This window comes from Protopterus annectens, chromosome 9.part0 (genome assembly GCF_019279795.1).
Source record: "Protopterus annectens isolate FY-2018-M chromosome 9.part0, PAN1.0, whole genome shotgun sequence".
Lineage (NCBI taxonomy): Eukaryota > Metazoa > Chordata > Ceratodontiformes > Protopteridae > Protopterus > Protopterus annectens.
In genome coordinates, this window is record NC_056743.1 from 453,262,586 (window position 1) to 453,285,976 (window position 23,391).

A 23,391-nucleotide genomic window follows, 5' to 3' on the forward strand; every position below is an offset into this window, starting at 1 on the left:
TGTCGAAAGGGCCTTTGGGGGGGACTGGGGGATGAAGTTTGCACTGAGCCTATCTGCTAGCAGTTTGGCTAAGTCAATAGGATCAGTGTAAGTGATACTATTAATTATTAACTTGGAACAAACCTGGGCTTTGTCATGGAGGTTCCTGACGTAACTGACGATGACTTTATGGTTTCCCTTTGTTTTGGAGGCTAGTTTTGATTCATAATTGGCCTTGGAGGTTTTCACTAGTGATCTAATTTGCTTGTTGAGGCTAAGGAGGGAGTTTTTCCAATTTGAAATTTGTTCCTTTTTACCCCTGGACAACAGTTTCTTCCTTTTGTTGTAAAGCCTGTTGATAGAGGTTGTCCAACAAACAGGTTTGTGTTTCCTTGAGGAGCAGGTTGTAGTTCTATTGGATATGGCTGAGTGCATGCATTTGTACAGGTGCTTGTATACTGCATTGGCATACTGTCTGGCATAGTTGTCTGCGTCCTCTGAGGAGAGCGGTGGTGTGAAGCTACAAATACCTTCCCTTAGGAGGTTGTAGTTGGCTTTTGAAAAGTTTTTTAGCTTGATTGTGGCTGAGGCGGGGGGGGGGGGTTGGGTGGGATAAAAACTTTGAATGAGACAGTCCGATGATCTGACCTTACCAGGGAAGAACATTCTATGGGAGTGGTGCAGTGGCATACCTCTCAACTGTCCAGATGTTCACAGAATGTCCAGGACTTTCCCCTCATATTTTAGGTCTGTTCCTTATAAAATTTGTGATTTTTCTGGCAAATCACTATAGATTGAAGTCACTAAATACTGATAGACATTTGAGTTTCATACTTTATATCCTTCAGAAAATGCACGGTAACACTAATCCCATTATTCTAGTAACTTTCTAAGTTTATAATGACAATATTTAAAATCTACCCCTATTTTGGGGCCTCCCTCCCCCATAATTTTAGGCTTTGTCCAGATTTTTTGTGTTAAGCAGTTGAAAGGTATGTGCAGTGGTTGCCCATGTTGGTGAGAACCAAGTCCAGAATGTTATCTCCCCTTGTGAGCAATGAGATGAGCTGGTCTAATGTGTTAGAACTGATGAAGTCAAAGAATCATTGACAGAGTACATTAGTGCAAGAATACTTCCCCCAGTCTATGGTGGGGTAGTTGAAGTCACCAAGGATCAGGGTGTTAGGGGGTACCTTGATGGAGTCAAGTAGATCCGGGTAAGAGGAGTGGGTGTCCTATGTCATGGAGGGAGGTCTATAGCTGGCTATAACTTGGATGGGTGTCTTGCCAACTGTCAGTTGTACCTGGAGTAGTTCCAGTGCATCATGCTGGCAAACCAGTCTGCAGGTGTGCCTGTCCTTAATGAAGATAGAGACTCCACCACCCTTAGTCTTCCCAACCTCATTTTAAGGTTAGAATGTGTGGAATGAGGTATAGCCTGGTAGGGCAGGGGTGCTCTCCACAGCTCTGAACCAAGTTTCCGTGGCCACACAGACTTCAACAATCTCCAGTGCAAGGAGAGCCTCCAGTGAGTCCATTTTCAGGTTAAGGCTCTTAGCGTTAAGCAGCATGACCTTCAGTTTGCTTTTTGACCGATCTTTTATGTTGAAAGGTTTGTCTTTGCGACATTGTCTAAAAAGGCACAATGAGGGAGGCAAGAGCCTTGGCCAGGATATGGAAACCCAGAGGTGACAGGTGGAGGCCATCTCTGGCAAAGCATCGAGGCCTGTCGACCATGTCATTCCGGGCAGACAGATAGTCGATCCCCTTGGAAAGACACCAAAAACTAAGCCAATTGTTGAAGTCAATTATTTTTTGTTGGTATTGTGGTATCATTTTTGGTGAAGGTAGGATGCTGCTTAGGGCTAAGGTCATCCCTGCCTGGAACACATACTCTGAGAGCTCATCATCTCTCTCTCTTCATATAGTCCAGGGAGGTATATTTCAAGTCATTTACACCAACATGGGCAGTGACAGAGTCGTACTTGTACTTGTTGAGTTTGTGCATGATGTGGCAGATTCTGGCACCAGACAGACAACTGACCATGACCATCTCTTTGTCGAGCCTGGTGAGGGGGACATTGGTGTGTTTCACAATTTAGTCTGTAATGACTAGTATGTTTGGTTTATTGTTATGTCTTGTGGGCTGTGATGGTTTATTGTTTTGCTGTATGGGCTGTATTTGTGAGACACTGGTGTGTTGTCTGCTGTGTGTGATGTCTTTGATGTTGTGTCTGGAATATTTGTGAGTGTGTTTTGGAGGTCTCTGGTGTTTAGGTAAGTTTTTGTTGAGTATCTTTGCATAGGTGTGTGTGTGTGTGTGTGTTTGTGTGTTGTGCTTCGCTATGCGATGTGAGTGGTGTGGTGTTTGTGCTGGCAATCTCCTCTTTGTCAGGAGCACTGACTGTGGAGTGAGAGAGCATGGACTGCAGGTTACTGATGTACATACATTTCTCACTGGTGGAAGAATTATGTGCTAGGAGAAGAGGGCTGTCAGTAAACATGAGGCAGTTGCTACACTGCGCCAGTATGCCCATGTCGACCAGGCTGGTAGGAAAAACTGATGGGAATTGTCCAGAAGTAGTATTCCGAATGGGCGGTCTTATGGACAGAGAGTTTTGATAAGGGTTTGTCCACAAGAGTGTAGATCACAAGAACCTTCTTAAATGTAAAGTAACTGGCCTGAAGCCCAAGTGCTAAAGCCAAAGCTAAGATGCTTAGAATAACAGATACATTTAATCAGGCTACTAACAAGCAGTAATAAATGCAGCAGAATAAAAGCACTTGAACAAGTAAGAGCAAGCAGCAAAGCAAAATAAGGTAATAAGGTAGGAGGAACACAATTAAAGTCAAAGCAGCTAAATAAAGTGGGTTTTTTTGTTAAGTGGAGAGGGAGGAAATAGAAGATAATTCCAGATTAAGAAACTAAGGGGGGTGGCCTTCCCAAATGCTCTCTCTGTCCTCAGTGCACTGACTGAGCTGATGAGGTAGGACAGGGAGGAGTGTCCAAAGTCAAAGAAGCAAGGGTGTAGTCCTATCCAAATGATTTCACTGCAATAAGTTGAGTGATCAAATGAGATTGAACTGGGATGAGTAACCAAAATCAGATTTACAGCAGGTGCGGGCAATTCCAAAGCCACCAAGTTTAAGAGTACAACACTTTGGGGGGAGTTCAGGAGAAACAGTGCAGACAACAAAGGACAGAAACAGTAAAGCAAATATATACAGTACAGTGCAAATTGAGCGCAAAAAAAAGTGTACTTATCAGTTTGGTATATCAGATGGTAATAGAATCCAACATAGCCAGAATTTCACTTTGCTGTATCAGCTCTGCACAAATTCACAGAAATGAAGTTTGTACTAGAAGCGCAACACATAAAATACACCCCAGGCAATGGCTAACACATAAGATGGGCTGACTTGATGGAAAGCAAAAAAAAACCCACCTGAAACTAGCTACTGAGCTACCCTGAGAAACAGACAGTGCAGACAACAAAGGACAGAAACAATAAAGCAATACAGATGACAAACTTACAACTTGAACCATTATGCTTAAGAAGTGGTGATACAAAGTTGAGCAATCTGATATACTATCTGTAAACCCTTTTTAGATTCATTATACAGGTGAAATGAAAGAGAGTGTTTGTTATTTCCCAGATGCTTTATTTTATAGCATAGCAGATTGGCTTTCTCCCATTTGTGATGATACTGAGACGCCTGTTGTGTTTATGCCCAGTATATTGATACTTTTTATTTATTTTTATTTATTTAAATTTGTTGACCGGGAGGGTCCGACTGGATGTAGGTCCATTTTCAGCGGAGGCCCAGGGAGAAAAGCTCCACAGTTAAAATAAACAGACAGTATTTACATTGGATTACATAGTGATTAACAATTTACTTGCTGAACTTGCTGAACAAATATACTCACAACTAGACTAGGATGATTTAGCAGTAATTTTTGGACTCCAGATAATTCATAAGCATTTGTACACTGGTAACAAACCACTGATTACCTTGTGTATGGAAAAGAAACATAAGTTTAACAAGAGTTAGGCAAAGCTGTTTGGGAAAACATAGAAGTATGAAATTGTTTAAATACCCAGAAAATGTTACTCTAATTCTGAATGTACTCGGTAGATTACACATTTTTAGAAAAGTCTACAGACTTGGGCATTGCTGATCAATTGACAATGTTAGATATTACAGTTGGTGCACTAACATGTACCAAATAAATATAAAGGTGGACTTCCACAGATGTTAACTATGTCGCAAATGAACATGTCTTCAAAGGTCCTGAATTAACTAAGCCAAGGATGCATGCCATACTATTCTACAAGACAAAACTTAACTGTCAGACGTTTGTGTGTGTGTGTGTGTGTGTGTGTTAAGGGGAGATTAACATCATAATGTCTCTGCAAGATCATTCTGTAATACTGAAAATTATGCAAAAAGCTCATCGCTGTATGTTGAGAATAAAAGATTTCGCCTCTTCATATATACTAGCTAGGCACAGATTTGAGTGAACAAAGGGAACTAATGGTATTTGATGAATGTCACGTAAGCAATACATCACCACTGAATTTGCATTTATATCCTTGAGAATGACCCCCAAACAATCTCAACTGCAAATGAACTGTGATGGCCCCATTCCTTGGAATAATGTTTCTAGTTTTGATATATACTCATCAGAGTGGATGAATTCATGCCTGCCATGGATTCTGCTACTTTATATTTGACTACTGAAAAACTGACCCAAAGGTTTAATGTGTGATATTTCCAAAATTGTAACTCATAATGATAATGGAGCTTGTTTCTCCAATATGGACTTTGCAAACTTTACAAAAACAATATAATTCACCAAGAAAAGACCACACCATTTTGTGTTTCCTGGTTTCATGTAATAGCCAGGCATATAGTACTACAAAGCATTTGAAGTAAGAGATGAAAATGAAATGTCAAAGTAGAAAAATAAAATTGTGATGGCCCATATTCAGTTACAGTACTACCACTTAGATGATGATATGGTTATCTGCAGCAGAAAAGCATGTGACAAAAATTTACATCATGGTTGACTGATTTTGCCCAATCCAAAAGAAAAGTAGTGGCATGAGAAAAAGCCTTTTCATAAACACAGAATTTTGTAATCTGTTGTACCTAGCGACAAACAAAAGAAAACAGCAGCTGCCAAAAGTTGGACTTGAGCAAAAGCACTATCAAAGCGAAGAACAGTCTGACTACTGTGGTCCAAATCATGCACTTTAATAATAACAAATAAAATGAGACATGATACAGATAAGAGCCTTCAGGTAAAAACCCTTCTTCAGATCTATAAAACATACATTATTCCCTCGTTTCAACAAAATCATAACCAATCAGCAAAGTGAATTAATTAAAACACAAATTGAAAGTGCATTATGTCATACCATTTTGTTGGTGTGTTACAATGTTAAAAAAACAATTCAAAGTAGTCTCTGTGTCGTTGAGGTTGTAAAAAATCTTAAAAGCTAAATGATCTTAATAAAATGGTGCATAGCCAATTAAAAATTCCATTCTTTGAATAGTCAAAACCAATCCGTATGCATTTGGAATGTCCCTATAGGCGAGTTAGATGCCAGTCCAATATCCATCCAGCAAATACTTATAAACCAATCTATGACATCCTCTGTGTTTAAATAACCGTTCTAAATCATTTTCTGTATATAAACAGGCAATGAGAGAGATGACATCACTGGAATCTTATAAGTTGAAGCTAACTGTCATGCACCAGTCAAGATTGGAATATCTGTATTCATTGGGGGCATAAAATATCATAATGCTACTATTCTTGATTACTTTCCGAAAGCTATCTTTGTTATTAAAGAGTGGATTGTGTGCATGTCATAATTCATATTTGTATAGAACGAATATTGCTTTCTCTGGCCCAAGCTGATCCAACAGGCATTATAAGCTAACAAGTAATTACAGACCAATCCTGTACATTATCTGCATTTTAATGACCATCAGGTGAAGTAACATAAGTAAAATGTCATAGATTTAGGCAAGATGTCAGTTGCCAATCAGAATCAAGAAATCTGTCCATATTCATTGCAGGTAAGGCAAAGGGCACATTTCACAGTTGGGCACCTTTCTTAATACAACCTTTCTAATTGTTAAGCAGCCATCTAATACAGCTTAATACTCCTCATGTAGATCAAAATCAAAATAAATGTCTCTTCATCTGGATATACCCAAAATGGACATTATGAGCCATTCAGTTGTTTCTCTCTCTCTCAAGAGACTTATAAATGAAACGTCAGACAACTAAGCAATTATTATGAAGTACTTTACTATAATAATGACTATGTTGTGTGATCATTTGAAAACACAACTTAATTCACTCTTAAATGAAACAAAGTCAGAACAGATGCCTCTTTGTCTGACCAGACTCAATCCAGCGAGCATTATCAGTCAAGTAATTGTTGCTGGCCAATCCGGAACAATTCTATACACTTCAATAACCAATATAAGAAACAACATAGATGAAGTCTTCTAGGTTTAGACTAAGTTCCAGCTGCCAGTCAAAATCAAGACATCTTTCCATATTCATTAAACAAAACAACAAGCTTGTTTCACTAAATATTTATTCTTATGTGACTTTCTAAATGGGGTTATTAATATTTGGTGGCCAAGTAAAGATATAGCTTAGTTCCCCTTGTGAAATGGAATTGAAATATGTATCTCTCTCTCTCTGGTCAAACATAATCATATGAACTTTGTGGGCAGATCCTAATTTCTCTTTCTCTTAATATCACTTCAAAAAACAGTTTGCATTCACATATAGAGATGTGAAATTGGACGTGATACTTTGGTCAAATGCACTATTTTTGACCAGTCTTTATCAAACAAGAGAGAATAATGTATGCTTTTTTACATGTGAAGAATGTTTTTTTACATGAAAACACTTATCTGTATAAAGTCTTGTTTTATTTATTTTTATTAAAGTTCATGATTCAGACCATGGTAGTTGGACTGCTCTTCATTTTGATAGTTAATGTATTGTACCTGGAGATTAGGTTTGGATGAGAAACTGCAATTAAGATTGTAAGTGGTTCCCTGACATAAGTAAGAACTTTTCAGGAACTGTGTCTTATATTGTGGTCACCAACCATGGTTCTTCTGTGTCAAGACATACCAATCAACTCAGAACAGCATTCACAGAGATTGAAGCAGTCTGTGAGTATGAAAAAGATTCATTAGATTCCTGTACATTGCAGGACATGTTTGCTGCATTAGATTCCTGAATATTGCAGGGCATGTTTTCTGCATAAGATTCCTGAACATTGCAGGACATGTTTGCTGCATTAGATTCCTGAACAGTGCAGGGCATGTTTGCTTTATTACATTCCTGAGCAGTCTAGGACATGTTTGCTGCTTTAGATTACTGAACATGACAGGACAGGTTTACTGCATTAGATTCCTGAGCAGTGGAGGACATGTTTGCTGCATTAGATTACTGAACATGACAGGACATGTTTGTTGCATTAGATTCCTGAGTATTGCAGGGCATGTTTACTGCACTAGATTCCTGAACATTGCAGGACATGTTTGCTGCATTTGATTCCTGAACATTGCAGGGCATGTTTGCTGCATTAGATTCCTGAGCAGTGTAGGATGTGTTTGCTGCTTTAGATTACTGAACATGACAGGACAGGTTTACTGCATTATATTCCTGAGCAGTGGAGGACATGTTTGCTGCATTAGATTACTGAACATGACAGGACATGTTTGCTGCATTAGATTCCTGAGCATTGCAGGGCATGTTTGCTTTATTAGATTCCTGAGCAGTCTAGGACATGTTTACTGCTTTAGATTACTGAACATGACAGGACAGGTTTACTGCATTAGATTCCTGAGCAGTCCAGTACAAGTTTGCTGCATTAGATTCCTGAGTAGTGCATCCGTGATGTTGCCTCTTTTATTTATTTTATGTCTTGTAACATTTTGGATAGTCTGACAAACTATGGAGGCTTATAGTCTGTTAATAAAGGCACAAGTTACAGTTTCATGCTACTTATTGTTTGGGAAATGTATGTTAATGCAAAACCTGTTGTCTTATTAACTTTATACATGAATTAGAGCAATAGTTAACATTTCTTCCTAATTATGGACAGTTATCCACCCAAATATGTTTAGCTTTGTCTGGAACTCTTGACCAAGGGCTTTAAGAGGTATGACCGGCCCCCTACACACATTTGAATAGCACACATATGCAGCCATTCACATACTTACATGGACAAACAGTTAGCTTCATACTACCCCAATCAATTGGACTCAGTGACAAAGCTCACTTTCATGCATGCTGCGACATACTCGTATGCACACGCACATACAACAATTCGTACAGACCCCCCACACACACACACACACTTTCCATTCCTTACCCACTTCTCCTACTCATTCATACCCCTCTGTGTACACATACAAATTGCCACACACAAAGACATATAGACACACAGACACTCAGACACACACACAAACACACACACACCCTACCACAACGATTCTGCATTCTGCTGCACTTTGCTAAACTTACCTGCAGCAAGGTTTTTCCCATTGATTATAGTGGGTGAGCACAGCTCTTTTTCAGAGTTAATTTGCTAAGCCAGCAGTGTTAATTTATACCTCAATGTGATTTTTCAGAATAACCCAGAAGTGGGAATCAGTATTCTTAGTTATTTCTGAGGGAAAACACATGGCTGGTTAGCATTAGCCTCTGTCTTGGATTGCATCATTATCCTTTAATATGACCTACAGGACAGTCTGCACTGATGGTTTCTACTCATAGAAAATCATTCCAGGAGGGTGGTTTTAGACTCGGAAAGGGTTACTGCAAGGGGTTGTTCACTCATGGTAGGGCTTACCACTATCAGTAACCCTTTCTTAAGCCCAGCTTATGTTATCAGTAATGTTATGAAAATACATGGCACTGAACAAAATGTCTGCCATGCTAAATATGATATTTATAGACGATTCTTAGCTTAAGGGAGTAATGTAGCTGTTGTTAACCTAGTTGGCATGCATTATTAGGAGTAACTATTTTGCTGTGAAATTTGATTGGCTTCTAGTTTATGCTGCTTTTGAACACCTCGCTTATTATAGATAGCTCTGTTACATCTGCTTTGATTTCCTGAAGTTCCTTAACTTTATCCAAGGGTATAGCTAAGAATACTTGGTGTACTTAATCTGTACAGTTTTTTAGTAAGTCCTGGAAAGCTTATTAATCAAGGAGCACAGAATATTTAGAACTGTCTAAACTAATGTTTGCAATATTGAGCTGTAAAAGACATACTTGATAAGAAAACACCTCTAAAATTAGCGATTGTATGATTATAAGTGAAACGACTGAAAATGAGGTACTTCTCATCCACCCTCTTTCTCTCTCTCTCTCTCTCTCTATATATATATATATATATATATATATATATATATATATGTAACTATATATATCTATAGATATATATTTAGGGACAGAATTTAGAGGGTTGAGTACATTTTTAAATGATTGGTGAGGTAGTAGAGCAACATTAGGTCTGAACATAAACTGCATATTTCTGACTACACCCTAACCAGATGTCATTATTTTTGATGCTGCTGTTGTAATTTAAAATCTTAGATTTCTTATTAAAGTCTCTTTTTGAACTTACTGTGAACTTTTTTGCCATATTTTCATAGTGCTGAATCTCATTTTTAAACATCTGAAATTGGAATGCAACAGGGAATAGATTCTTCAAGGATGCCTGTTACTGCTGCTACAGTGGCATTTTTCATCAGGCACAGACATGATATTCTTTCCTGTAGTTGACCTTGGATGAATTGCATTGTGCTGCTAATCATTTTGAGGTATATTTTTTGGAAATGTGTTTATAAAAAAATCTAGGGATTTTCCCAGGACAGTATACAAAGATAAAAATCTGCAACCTATCATGTCTTTCATTATAGGATAAATCATTGAACTCCAGAGGCTTTACTCAATTCCTCTTTATCCCTTCAATGTTTCAGCATGATTTCAGTGATTCAGTGTTTATAACAGACCATACGACCTCACAAGAGATCACTACAAGCCACATTCCTTGAAGAAAGAATCCAAACACATTATCTCACAACACTGATCCAAATTCTTTTAAAAAATGTTTAAACTTGTAGATGATTTCATCTATATAGGTAAACAATTCCACCTATGACCTACTCTGTATTGAAAAAAAATCCATGTTTGTTAAGTTTTCATATTCTCAAGATTAGCTAAAAGGAAATATTAGCTTCATGTCTGATAAATGATAATCCCAGAGTATATTTCAGTTATTGATTTGTAAAGCATTTATATGCCCATATTAAATAACCTCTTATAATTGTCTAGCAACCTGAGTACAGTTTTTAATGACCGTAATCTCATTTCTTACTCTGTATTCTTTCTTCCATCTATTTTGCTAGTAAAAAACTTTTATATCCTTTCTAACTTCAGTTTAGTTTCATTTCAAGAGAAAATACAAAAGCCCACCTCTTATTCCATAACATATCATACTTTTTCACATAAATAGGTCCTAGCATGCTAATGTTTTTAATGAGTTAGTTTTTAAAATCATCCTCAATAGAAAATAACATTTTTAAATACAATTCACTTGTCCATCAAATCTCATTCTTCCATTAACCTTAAAATCCCAATTCCAGAAATTTAAGATTGCAGTGGTAGCGTTGTCGCCTCACAGCAAGAAGTTCTCCTGTTTGATTCTTGGCTGGAGTGCATGGAGTGCCTTCTGTGTGGAGTCTGCATGTCCTCCCCGCGGTTGGGTGGGCGTTCGAAAGACATGCGTAATGGGCATGCCTTCGTTGAAGGTTGAACGTCGAGCTGGCACCTTGGTGTTCGTGAAAAATCTACTGCCAATCATTAGCGGACCGGAGTTCCACTGTGGCGACCCCTAACCGGGAAAAGCTGAAAGACACAACAACCAATACATAATTATTCAAAGTAAAGGGGTATACAGGATTTGGTTTACCTAAGTGCAAACCTTTACATTTAGAATAATTAAACTCTGCCCTATTTCATATAACCCAGTCCTATAGATTATCCAGCTACTGCTGTAAATTTTTCTATTCCTTAACTGTGGCACCATATCCAGTAATGTTTGCATTATTAGTAGCACTTCCCATCCAACAGTTTCTATACAGTGTGAATGATGACATGATCACATGAAACAGAACAAGTCCCAACACTGATCCTCTTCTGGTATTCACATATTCCTTTGACTTCACCCCTTTTCCATATACTTCAACTGATGTTTCACTCCGTTATTAATTCATCTCACAATATATGGGTTGAATTCTCAACCTCTCAATGCTGAAAGGATTGAACTGAGGTATTGTATCAAAAACTTTAATTATATATGAGAATTTGATATCCACAGGAATATTATTATATAAAGCATGTACCACATCAGAGTAGAAATTTATAAGGTTCATGATTGTCGATTTTCCTTTAGGTAAACTGTGTTGAAATTTATCATCATAATTATCTTTCTAATTCTCAGTTAGGTTTATCAATACCCTTTCAAAACATTTGCTTGTCAAACTCATTAAACCAATAGGTCTAAGGTTCTTTATCTGTCCATCTTTTATGTATAGCAGTGACTGCAGTCTCTTTCCACTGTTGGGACACAATAAAAAATTGTAATTCACTAGACTCTCCTTCATACTGAATAAAAAATCCCATTTAAATTACCTGGCTCACAGTGCCTTATCCTTTTTGATGTAACGTAACATTTTTCTAAGCATTACTTCTGAGATCAAAGGACATTGATCACAATGAATATAACTTTGATAGATATTCCCAACAGTATTACTAAAGTCTTTTTCTAGTTCCTCACATAAATTTGCAAATATAATTGCTATTTTACAAGGAACATGCACCATAATTTCACTATCTGTAATCATAGCTGTAGACTTTTGCTCTTTACTATAGCATTACTCATATCTATAGAAGGAGTTCTGGTTGTCTATATCTCTATAACTCAGTGTTTGCTCAAATTCTCTTTTTGCCTTTCTTATGGCCTGTCTAACCCTTTTTTAGCATTCTTTATAAGTATACACATTCAGCCAAAAGGAGCTTCCTTAATTTTTCTAAACACCTTTTCTTTTCTCCTATACAGTTTTTATTTCCCTGTTCATCCGTGGTTTAATTAAGGTCTATATTTTTCATTTTAAGAGGTACATACCTATCAATTAACATGTCCATCTATTTGTAAAAAAAAAAAAAAAAAAAAAAAAAAAAACTTCCATTTTTCAGTCACCTCTTTCTCAAGAAATTTTTCATTCCAGTTTCACTCACTAATCTCATTACTAATTGATCTATAAACTCCAGAGTAAAAATCTCTTTCCTTTACCCTTTACATGGTTTTCTTATGCAATGTGCACTTAACTTTATACATAATTGCCATGTGATCAGAATTATTCAATGACTCCAGGACCCTTATATCAAAAACACTCATTTCAAATGGAGTCAAAATAATATCTGGAATGCTCTTATCCCTGTCTGGACAAATCATGAGTTGGGTAACTGAAAACTGGCACAAAGCTGATAAAGTTGCGATTAGTATTGGCCACTAATATATTGCTGCAGTCAGTCTTGGAGAGATTCAAATCTCTATCCATAATGTAATTTGTTATAAAAAAAAATGCTCTTTGTCAAAACCTCTGCCCGTCCTTTCAGTTCATGTTTAGGATCATAGGATCATAGGAAGTTACTAGGTTATTGGCCCTGAGGCCCTTACAAGCCTAGCCAAGAATTTAGACCATGTTCCGAAAAGTCAGTACCTGATGCCCCTGTCCAGCAGGGACACAGGTGGAATCCCAGGGGTGTATTTTCTGTTCCCCATCCAGTTATCTAGGTTGTGCTTAAAAATGGTTAATGAGGTAGACATAGATAGACTTCTTTAAAAGCCAACGGTTTGAAAGCCGATACTTTTAGTTTTGCATGTTAGTAATATTATCTCTGACTTTTCAATGTTAAAACATATTTTTGCATTAATACCCTCATTTACAAATCTTGACACTCCAGCCCCCACTTACTACCTCTTTGATAGTTATGAAGTGTTGCATCCCAATATTCCTATAAGCATGTTTGTTTTACTAAACCCTCTGTTACTGTAGTCACATTTACCTCATTCCTTAATATAACAACATAAACTCATCCATTTTTTTTTACAATGCAAATTGCTTTTATTACTGCATATATCATCTGATTTCCTTATTTGTTCATTTTATTTAAAGGCCTATTAACTCCATCTGTAAAACTCTTTAATGATATTTTCCATTTTATGACTTAATATTATGTTAGCCTGATGACTCAAATGGTGCCCGTCTAAATAAAAATACACTCTGTTCCCATATATTCCCATACAAAAAGCTGAAATATTTGATCTGAAGTAGGCAGACTTCATTCGTCTGCAACCTGTGGGTATCGGATCCGACCTCGGATCCGAGCCGGCAATTCAAAAGCTTAGGCTCCGAGCTCCTAGCTCCTCCCTCTTACCCATAATCCCTTGCCAAGCCCTGACTGACCCCAGATTTCGTTTGCCGCTTTTCAAGTAGCTACGGAATTCCAGAGCTCCTGGCGTTGGTGAAAGATAAGAGATTGTTTTTGACTAAAAAAAGTTTTCTTTCTTGTTTCAGTTAGTGTTGAGTGTGTTTAGGCTTTCCTCTCTCTTTTTGTTTAAATTTATCGGGTTTTGCGTAGTTTGTTTGTGTGTGTTGTGTGTTAGGCCTTAGGGTTACTATGTCTGAAGCCCATAAGGCTGTGTTTTCAAAATGTACCGAGTGTGGCCATAAGCTATCCCCAGCAGATGGCCACACTCGGTGCGTTAAATGCTTGGGGGTTGAACACCTGTCATCTGGTTGTACCATTTGTGCAGGGTTCAACCCCCGGGCTTTGAGGAACGGAGGTCGGTTGGTGCTGGCGGGTCTTTTACCCCAGATACCGCCCGGCCTCTGCCCTTCCACTCAGCAACCTGTTGCTGTGAGTTCTCCCTCCGGCTGGGACTCAACCTCCCTCAAAGTTGCCGGAGGGGAAGGATTCCTCTAAGGAAAGACAGAAGGAGAGGCACAGGGAGAAGCACCACAAGAGGAGAGCCGAAACTTCTAGTTCGGCTCCTCCATCTAAGCGGGCCTCCCCTGTGCCTTCTAGCTTTCCTCCTCCTCGGCTCCACTCCCCTCGGTTCTCTCCTGGACCCGAGGAGGAGGAGGAGGCTAGCCCTTCCAGGAGGTCACCGAGACGGCTCTCTAGGTCCGCTTCGGTGGCCTCCTCTAGATCAACCTTTTCTATGAGCGAAGCTGATATGGACCGGATGATGAGGAAATTCATCCAGGCCCAAATGCAAATGGGAGTGCTCCTAGCCCCCCCCCATCCGGGAGGGGCTTCGACCCCTTTTTTCGCCCCCTTGGCTCCTTCTCCGACCCATACCACGGGTTCGGAGCTGTCGGCGCCGTGCAGATTTGGATCCGGGGGTGGGTCGGATCCGATGGGTCGGCGCACCTCGGATCCGTCCCATCCCTTGAGTGCTTCGGGTACTTCGGACCCGACATCTCGGAGCCGAGGGCCGAGCCTCGGATCCGAGGGAGCTGGTGTGTCTTCGGCTCCGTCCAGGTCGGAGCACACTGGTCTCTCGGATCCGACGGTTTCAGCTCCGACTCCGATCCGTACGCCGGATCCGAGTGGGGGTCGGCTCTCGGGGCTTAGAGAAGCTGGCTCCCCCTCGGCTTTCGACGTAGTGGAAAGGGCACTGTCGAGGACATCCGGACCCCCGGTCCCTGCCACGGCTCCATCCCGCACTCCATTGCAGTTGGGCCAGGCCCCCACCAGCCGGTCCCAGGGACAGCCCGCCTCGATGTCCCAAGTGGTTCCCTTGGAACATCCAACTGCTGAAGGGTACTCCTCGGACAGCCCCCCCGATGAAGTACCTCGGAAGCGTAAGTGCAAGAGGAGGCACATGGACTCCCCTGAGTCCGTCACTGAAGACACAGACTTGGATGAAGGGGAAGGCTCCCCTAGGTCACCCCCTGAGGACGTCTCATTTGGAGACATCATGGAGATGTTAAGGATCAGGGGGGGTGGTCTGCCCCCAAGGCTTCTTCGGACGAGTCTGTGTTCTTGGAGGCATTCGAGGCGGGCCCTTCTACCTCTTGGGTGTCCCCTCCTGCTGACCCCCTGGTGGATCTTATCTCCATCAGGGCGTGGAAGGATCCGGACACCATTGAGCCTATCCCTAAGCGCCCGGACCGCATTCTTTCTCCTCCATCAGACCGCACCCACTGGAGTAAGGGTCCCCCAGTAGATGCCATGATGATGGCTGCAGCCACAAAGAGGGAATTGGCCCAGGAGAGTCCCTCCGTGCATCCTCTGGGCAAGGAGTTCCGTTCGATGGATCGCATTGGGAAGCGAGTTTTTAGTTCAGCAACCTTCTCCTTGAGAGCGCTGAACTACATGGCACATGTCATTAGGATGCAGCGGGATCTGATTAAAGAATACGCTGCATCTCCCCCGGAGTCCATCTCGAGTGAGGATAAACAGGTTTACTCCACCCGAATGGCCACTCTCAGATCAGTTTCCAATACATCTATGCGGCTACTGTCTCATGCTACTGAGGGAGCCGCTAGAGCTAGCGGAGCAGGCCTAGTCATGAGGCGACAGGCCTGGCTCTGCCATTGTGATTTTGCAGAGCCCTTCAAGGCGACCTTCGTGAATGCCCCTTTCGATGGTTCTGCCTTGTTTGGCAAGACTGTTCAAGACATTAGTCCAGAGCGAAAAGGACGGAAGACGCTGTCTGCCGCCGAGTCCGCTTCTCAGCTCCCCAGAGGTCCTTCTCTAAGAACCAAAAGGGACAGAAGAAGATGTGGTTCCGGAAGTCGCAGCAGTCCCAACCTGCTCCGGATAACCAGTCCTTCCGTGGCAGAGGAGGACGGAGAGGTCGTCGTGCCAGAGGCAGGGGGGCTCCTGGCAACTTTGGGTCCAGAGAACCCTTCTCTGAGAGACCCATGCAGCAGCCCTGAAGGGTTGCCCGGCTGTCCGTCTCTGGAGGCAGTCGGGGGGCGGTTTTCGATGCACCTGACTTCTTGGGAGTCCATAACAACAGACAGTTGGGTGCTTCGAGTTATATCCAGAGGATATTCAATACCCCTATTCAAGATTCCCAAATCTCGCAGCCTCCCAGATGTTCCACCCAACCAAGGGAGGCGGCAGCTATCGAAATCGAGCAGCTGCTAGAAAAAAGAGCCATCCAGCGCGTCCCCCCAGATCAAACCGGATTAGGGTTTTACTCCAGGTTCTTTTTGGTGCCAAAGAAGACGGGGACTTAAGACCAATCTTAGACCTTTCCCAGTTGAACCTGTCAGTAACCAAGCAAAAGTTCCGGATGGTCACCCTGCAATCTATACTCCCCTCTTGAGGGAGAACGACTGGATGTGTTCCATAGACCTCAAGGATGCGTACTACCACATTCGGATGGACAGACGATCCAGGAGGTTTCTTCGCTTCCGGCTGGGAGCCAGTCATTATCAGTTCAGGGTCCTCCGCTTTGGTCTCACCTCAGCCCCAGGGTGTTTACCAAGGTGCTAGCGGTGGTAGCGGCCCACCTGAGGCTCCAGGGATTACAGGTCTTTCCGTACCTGGACGACTGGCTCCTGACGGCATCATCAAGGCATCTTCTGTGCTCAGCCAGGGATTACTTTCTTCAACTAGCACCAAGGCTGGGCATCACGATCAACTGGGAGAAATCTTTTCTGAATCCCACTCAAATTATAGATTTCATAGGAGGAAGACTAGACACCAGATCAATGCGAGCCTTCCTCACCCCAGACCGTATCGCCAGCCTGAAGTGTCATGTGACAGCGATCCTGCAACCATCTCCAACTGCAGCTTCGGGTCCTGAGGGCCCTAGGTTCTATGGCGGCAGCTATCCCGCTTCTCATTCATGCCCGTTTACGCATGCGGGTTCTTCAATGGACCCTTCAAGTTCAGTGGTCCCTCTTTGTTCGTCTCTAAACGCTCCGATTGAGGTCAGCTGAGCGTGCAGGGACTCCCTACGTTGGTGGCTTCTTTCTCAGGAGCCCCTGGCAGGAGACCTTTTGCGCTGCATTTCCCGAGCCACAGTGACCACGGACGCTTCTTGCCTCGGGTGGGGGCATTCTGCGGAAAGATTGTCCAAGGCACGTGGAATCCCACAGAGATGTCATTGCATATAAATGTCCTGGAAATGAGGGCGGTGCTCCTAGCGTTGCAAGCACTTCACCACGTTCTTCCTTCAGGGACTATTGCGATTCAGACAGACAACATGTCGGTAGTCTGGTATATCAACAAGCAGGGAGGAACCAGGTCTTACCCCTTTGTCGAGAGGCCATGAGAGTCTGGGAATGGGCAATTTCCACCAAACGCTTTCTGGTAGCAACGCACATTCCGGGAAAGTCCAACATCCTTGCGGACAAGCTCAGTCGCACTATCCTTTCTCCACACGAGTGGTCTCAATCCTCAAGTAGCGAAGAAGATTTTTGCCGTTTGGGGCAACCCTGTTGCGATCTTTTTGCCTCTCCCTCAAACGCCAAATGCGACAATTTCTTCGCTCTGCTTCCCCCACCAGGGGAGTTCCCGAGGGATGCTCTGGTGCATGCTTGGCCTCCCGGTCTCCTTTATGCCTACCCTCCACTTCCTCTGATGCAGAGGCTTCTGCAGAAAGCCAACAGTTTGGGGAGCAGAATGATTCTCATTGCCCCATTCTGGCCTCGACAACCTTGGTTCCCCTTTGTATGGTCTCACAAAATCAATCCACCATGGATTCTGGATCCAATTTCGGATCTCATCTCTCACCCTCTGGGAATGTCAGTTCCCAATCTGCGGACCCTGAAGTTGACAGCTTGGCTGCTCCAGTTCCAACCTTAATTAGGACTCCCGGTATCTCATCACCGGTCAAGGCCTTTTGAGTGGCTGCTCATAAACCTTCCACCAGACAGGTTTATCGGAGTAAATGGAAGAGATTCTCTATATGGGCAGGACAGAGAACTTTGGATCCTTTCTCAGCACCTATGTCAGCGGTGCTGGATTTTCTAACAGACCTCTTTCATCAAGGGGCTAGTTCTTCCACGATTAAGGTACAATTGGCAGCTATCTCGCATTATCACATTGGTCATGACACAGCTCCCCTTATGACGGTTAAATTATGCAAAACATTTCTCAAAGGAGTTTTTTGTTAAGGCCTCCAGTCAAGGAGGTTGTACCGCCTTGGGACTTGTCTTTAGTCCTGCAGGCCCTTACTGCTCCTCCCTTCGAGCCTGCAGCTTCTTCTGATTTAAAATACCTTTCCTGGAAGACTGCCTTTCTGGTAGCTATCACTTCAGCCAGAAGGGTGTCTGAGCTTCAGGCTCTGTGTGTCAAACCGCCTTATCTTTCTTTCTTCCCTGATAGGGTGTGCCTCAGGACCAATCCATCTTTTCTTCCGAAGGTCTCTTCTGAATCCAATATTAACCAGTCAATCAATTTGCCAGTGTTTTTTCCCAAGTATTCAAACAAAGGAGAATACAAATTGCATTCCTTGGATGTTCATAGACAATTACGTTTTTATATTAACAGAACAGCTGGCCACAGGAAATCAGATCAGCTGTTCGTCTCCTTTGCTAAATTTGCTCTGGGTAAAGCAGTATCTAAAGTCACTCTATCTAAATGGATTGCTAATTGTATTCTGCAGGCATATGACACTTCAGGCAGACCTGCTCCTCAGAGGGTTACGGCTCATTCTACTAGGGCAGTTTCTACGTCAGCCGCCTTTAAGTCCCGTGTTTCATTGGATGATATCTGCGCGGCAGCTACTTGGGCCTCGCCTCATACTTTTATTTCTCATTACAAGGTGGATGTTGTTTCTAGAGGAAGAGCATCCTTTGGCTCAGCGGTGCTCTGGAACATCCTTCCATGACGGCCGCCCAAGATTCAGGTAGCTAGGGACTCTGTCCCACAGGTTGCAGACGAATGAAGTCTGCCTACTTCAGATTTAGAAGTTATGTACTCACCATAACGTTCCATCTGAGTAGGTGACTTCATTCGGATGCAACCATCCCCCCCTCCATCCCCCTGACCTTTTTAGAGCGAGTATTTATGCTGATTTAGTGTACTGTTGTCAGTATTTTGAGGCAAACTCAATCTGAGGTCAGTCAGGGCTTGGCAAGGGATTATGGGTAAGAGGGAGGAGCTAGGAGCTCGGAGCCTAAGCTTTTGAATTGCCGGCTCGGATCCGAGGTCGGATCCGATACCCACAGGTTGCATCCGAATGAAGTCACCTACTCAGATGGAACGTTATGGTGAGTACATAACTTCTAATTCTCCATCATCATCATCATCTTTCTAATTGAACTATTAGTAGTGGGTACAACTGATTTAATCATTTCCCCATCCTTAACAGCAGTGATAATATCCATATCAATAAGTTTAATGTTGCAGGTGAAGCAATGCTTAATAACATTTCTGTCAACTTTTAACAAATCTTCTATATCAGTCCTCCCTAAATCATTATTAACTGTACAAGCTATTACATTTACAGATAGAGTCTTTTTTTAAAACAACTCAGTAGCCCCCTTCCTAATATATTTTATCTTAGCTCCATGTTAGACTTTACAACCACCCTTTGTCTTTTTGAGGAAGGAAGTTTGTAATTTCTCTTAACATTGAAATTCCAACAATCAAAAACTGATTTACGATACCTGAGTGTAAATAAATTCCCCTTGCATCACTCTCTTTATCCAGCATTTCTAATTCACCCACTTCTTTAGTCCACATATCCTCATCTTGCAATACAGTATCTGTTCTGTGTACATTCTCTGATCCACTGTTGTCTATCACAATACTTCCTGATTATGGAGATTCATTTCATAAAGGATTTCAAGTTCAATAGAGTTAATGTCCACTGGGTGAGTTTGCATTCCTCCCAGTACCCTTTTTCTTTCTTAGACCTAGACCCATTGTATAATATATAGTTATTACTACATGGATTTTCTTCAGTTTCTATATCTCATTCCTCATCTTCAGTATCTAACAGTTTACTGTCTTTCTTTGTATTAGTTTACATTGACTTTGTACTCCTGTCATCCCCTTCAAACTTATCAAGTGTAATGTTTTTTATTTCGTCTCTTTAACATCTGATTTAATTTGTAATCTCTTAACTTCATACTGTTTAACTCATCATAGCTTAGTGATGCTTCCAGACATTTCTGCAGTTACAGCTTACTGATACCTCTAGGTGTCAAATATTGCTTGTTCATATTTACATTAATAATCCCAGACCTTTGTTATATACAAAGTATTAGAAGATTTCATGTTAGAGCTTACACAATGGTAAGCACAACTGTATTTGATATTCGAACTATGTCTAATGCAGGTAAAGAGTTATTGATTATCATTTGTATTGTATTGTATTAATTTGTATTGCAATAATTTTCATATTTCTGTAACTATCTCCACAATCAAATGACACAACTATATAACCTCGTATGAATGCTCACAGCTGTATGTAGAAAATGCTGCTGGCAGTATGTGTGTGTTGCTTTAATGTTTATTGAGCTATAGCATTTTATACAACACTGCAAAATTCAACTTGACTGTGGTTATTGTGGCTTCTAAAGTTCAGTTCCAGATCTAGAACTGAATGAATGCATCCACTGAAAAGTTATTTTGAGACAAATGGTTTGCCAATTATGGTTTTCTAGTAGCACTTATGGTTCTAGAGACATTAACTTTTGTCTGAACTGTGAGGTGATGACTTCATTTTTTTAAAAGCTCAGGCCATACCCACTGGGAGTTAAAGTACAAACTCAAAAGAGCTCTATTTGACTGTGGTTATTGTGGCTTCTAAAGTTCAGTTCCAGATCTAGAACTGAATGAATGCATCCACTGAAAAGTTACTTTGAGACAAATGGTTTGCCAATTATGGTTTTCTAGTAGCACTTATGGTTCTAGAGACATTCACTTTTGTCTGAACTGTGAGGTGATGACTTCATTTTTTTAAAAGCTCAGGCCATACCCACTGGGAGTTAAAGTACAAACTCAAAAGAGCTCTATTGGAGGGAGTCAGTTAATCAAATATATAAAATTTTTCCTGAAATATCATTTCCCTATCATTGAAATTTACCTTAGAGACAGCTCACCTTTATAAAAAAATCTCCTCTCAAGAAACTATCTAATACAGAATTGATCAAATTGTTCGATTTTAAATGTATTATTTCCCTTTTGTCTCACAGCTAAAATGCATTGGTGCAGCGGTAGCGTTGTTGCCTCACAGCAAGAGGTTCTCCCGTTCGATTCTCGGCTGGAGTGTGGGGAGTGCCTTCTGTGTGGAGTCTGCATGTCCTCCCCGCGGTTGGGTGGCATTCAAAAGACATGTGTAAATGGACGTGCCTTCGTTGAAGGTTGGATGTCGAGCTGGCACCTCGGCGTTCGTGAAAATCTACTGCCAATCAGCGGACCGGAGTTCCGCTGTGGTGACCCCTAACTGGGAAAAGCCGAAAGACAAACAACATTTCCCTTTTGTCTCACGTGTTCCACTACTCATGCAAAGACGCCCAAAGGATGTCTTTAAGTCTTTGCTTTTCTGTGTAGTTCACGGCTGCTCGCTCCTTGTCAATTTCACCTTACCAGGGAGTACAAAACAAGTTGCTGCAGCAAAAATTCTTTAAAGGCAGTAATTCCATTTTTTTTAGTAATGAAATCAGGGATGGCACTGTCCTCAGATCCCTAAGTGCTTAAAACACACGCTCCCCCAGCAAAAGAACAAAAGATTTAAAAAAGTCTTAAAATAAAATAAAACAATATAAAATCAGTGCTTGATCAAAATGGCATACTAAATGCTGAGGTGCAGATTATTGTCTTCACACACAGTAACACACCCCATTGTTGTTCTTATCAATTATGCCTTAATATATGGGTACCCCAGGACACTGCTTTATTAAAGAATTGCCTCTTTAATATTAATATACTATCTGCTGATAATAATCTTTTGCTTATCTGTTGCGCTTGTTGTACTCCAGTCATTTATATCATAGTTACTACACATTAGTTCCTTACCTATTCACTAGAACTTTGTGTTTTTATAAAATGAAGTGTACATTACTTTATATCTGCATCATTGTTAAATATCTACTAATCTTTTCTCCCCGCATCTGGACTGCAGGGGAACTCTGACCTTTTAGTGATTTTTAGTTAACATATTTTAGTAAACTGGTATATGAAAAGATGGTAGTGCATGATGGGGGTGGGGTTAATTTCATGTGTAAAAAGAAGTGTGGCATTGCTGATTAATTCTTCACTAAACAATTGATTGGTTGATAATGCTTTGGAAGAACATATGGCTCAAAATCTACACTTTGTATTTGACACTAATTTATATTTATGAGGTCATCTCTTTGAGAATGCATTTTACCCTTTGAGTACTATATGTTCAGACTGCAGAAGTTTTTGAAACAGAACTAAAAATTGACCTGCTTACTAAAACCTTGAATACTTAAAGAACCAGGATTGGATTCCCAACAGGTCATTGCTTAATTTGTTTCTTTAGAATCCATGTCTAACCAATATACATAATTCATATTTTATATGCAGTTACATTTTATTGTTTTTATTACTTTATTATGTCTTGTAGATTTACAAGTGATGATGCTTAATTTGCTATTTCATCATAATTTAATTTTCCAATATTCAGATATCTAAAGAATAGTTAAATAAATGTAAGCGAATATAGCTTATTTGATGTTATGCTGTCTGAAAATGCTGCCATTTATTAAGATTACTTGTTTAGGCAATAGCTTGTGCTCACTCGTGATGTTGTAATATTTTCTCCTAATGTGTATTTTTCCTCTGTCCTTTTCAGAATGGTTTGTCCCCCATTCATATGGCAGCTCAGGGAGACCACCAGGACATTGTGCGACTCCTATTGCAATACAGTGCCGACATTGATGACATTACACTTGATCACCTGACCCCGCTGCATGTAGCTGCCCACTGTGGTCATCACAGAATGACCAAACTCCTTCTGGAAAAAGGTGCAAAACCCAACTCACGGGCATTGGTGAGTCCATTTTACCTTAAACACACCAATGTCATCCCATGATAAAACATTTTAACTAACTCAAGTGCTCTGGTTATATTCTAATAAATATTTTGAGTGGTATTTGTGGTTGAAAAATTGTTCATTTGTGTTCAGGTAAACAATTAGCCTGAATGCACCATCAAATAAGAGATCTAGGAATACAGATATAATGTATATATAACATCTATAAAAGTGCAACACATTTGAGAGTTTATTTAATGTTTGCACTAGTATGCATACAGAGTTAAGAAACCTACTGAAATTAAGAGCA

General features: G+C 40.9%; 1 protein-coding gene across 3 annotated transcripts in view; it reads left to right on the top strand.

Moving 5' to 3' along the window:
* Positions 1-23,391, top strand: part of ANK1 (ankyrin 1) — a 1,899,552-nt gene that overhangs the window by 738,169 nt on the left and 1,137,992 nt on the right. For all 3 annotated transcript variants that reach the window (XM_044082993.1, XM_044082990.1, XM_044082992.1), the window contains exon 10: positions 22,902-23,099. In XM_044082993.1, the coding sequence (XP_043938928.1) occupies positions 22,902-23,099 (198 nt within the window). The remainder of the gene's footprint in view (positions 1-22,901; positions 23,100-23,391) is intronic.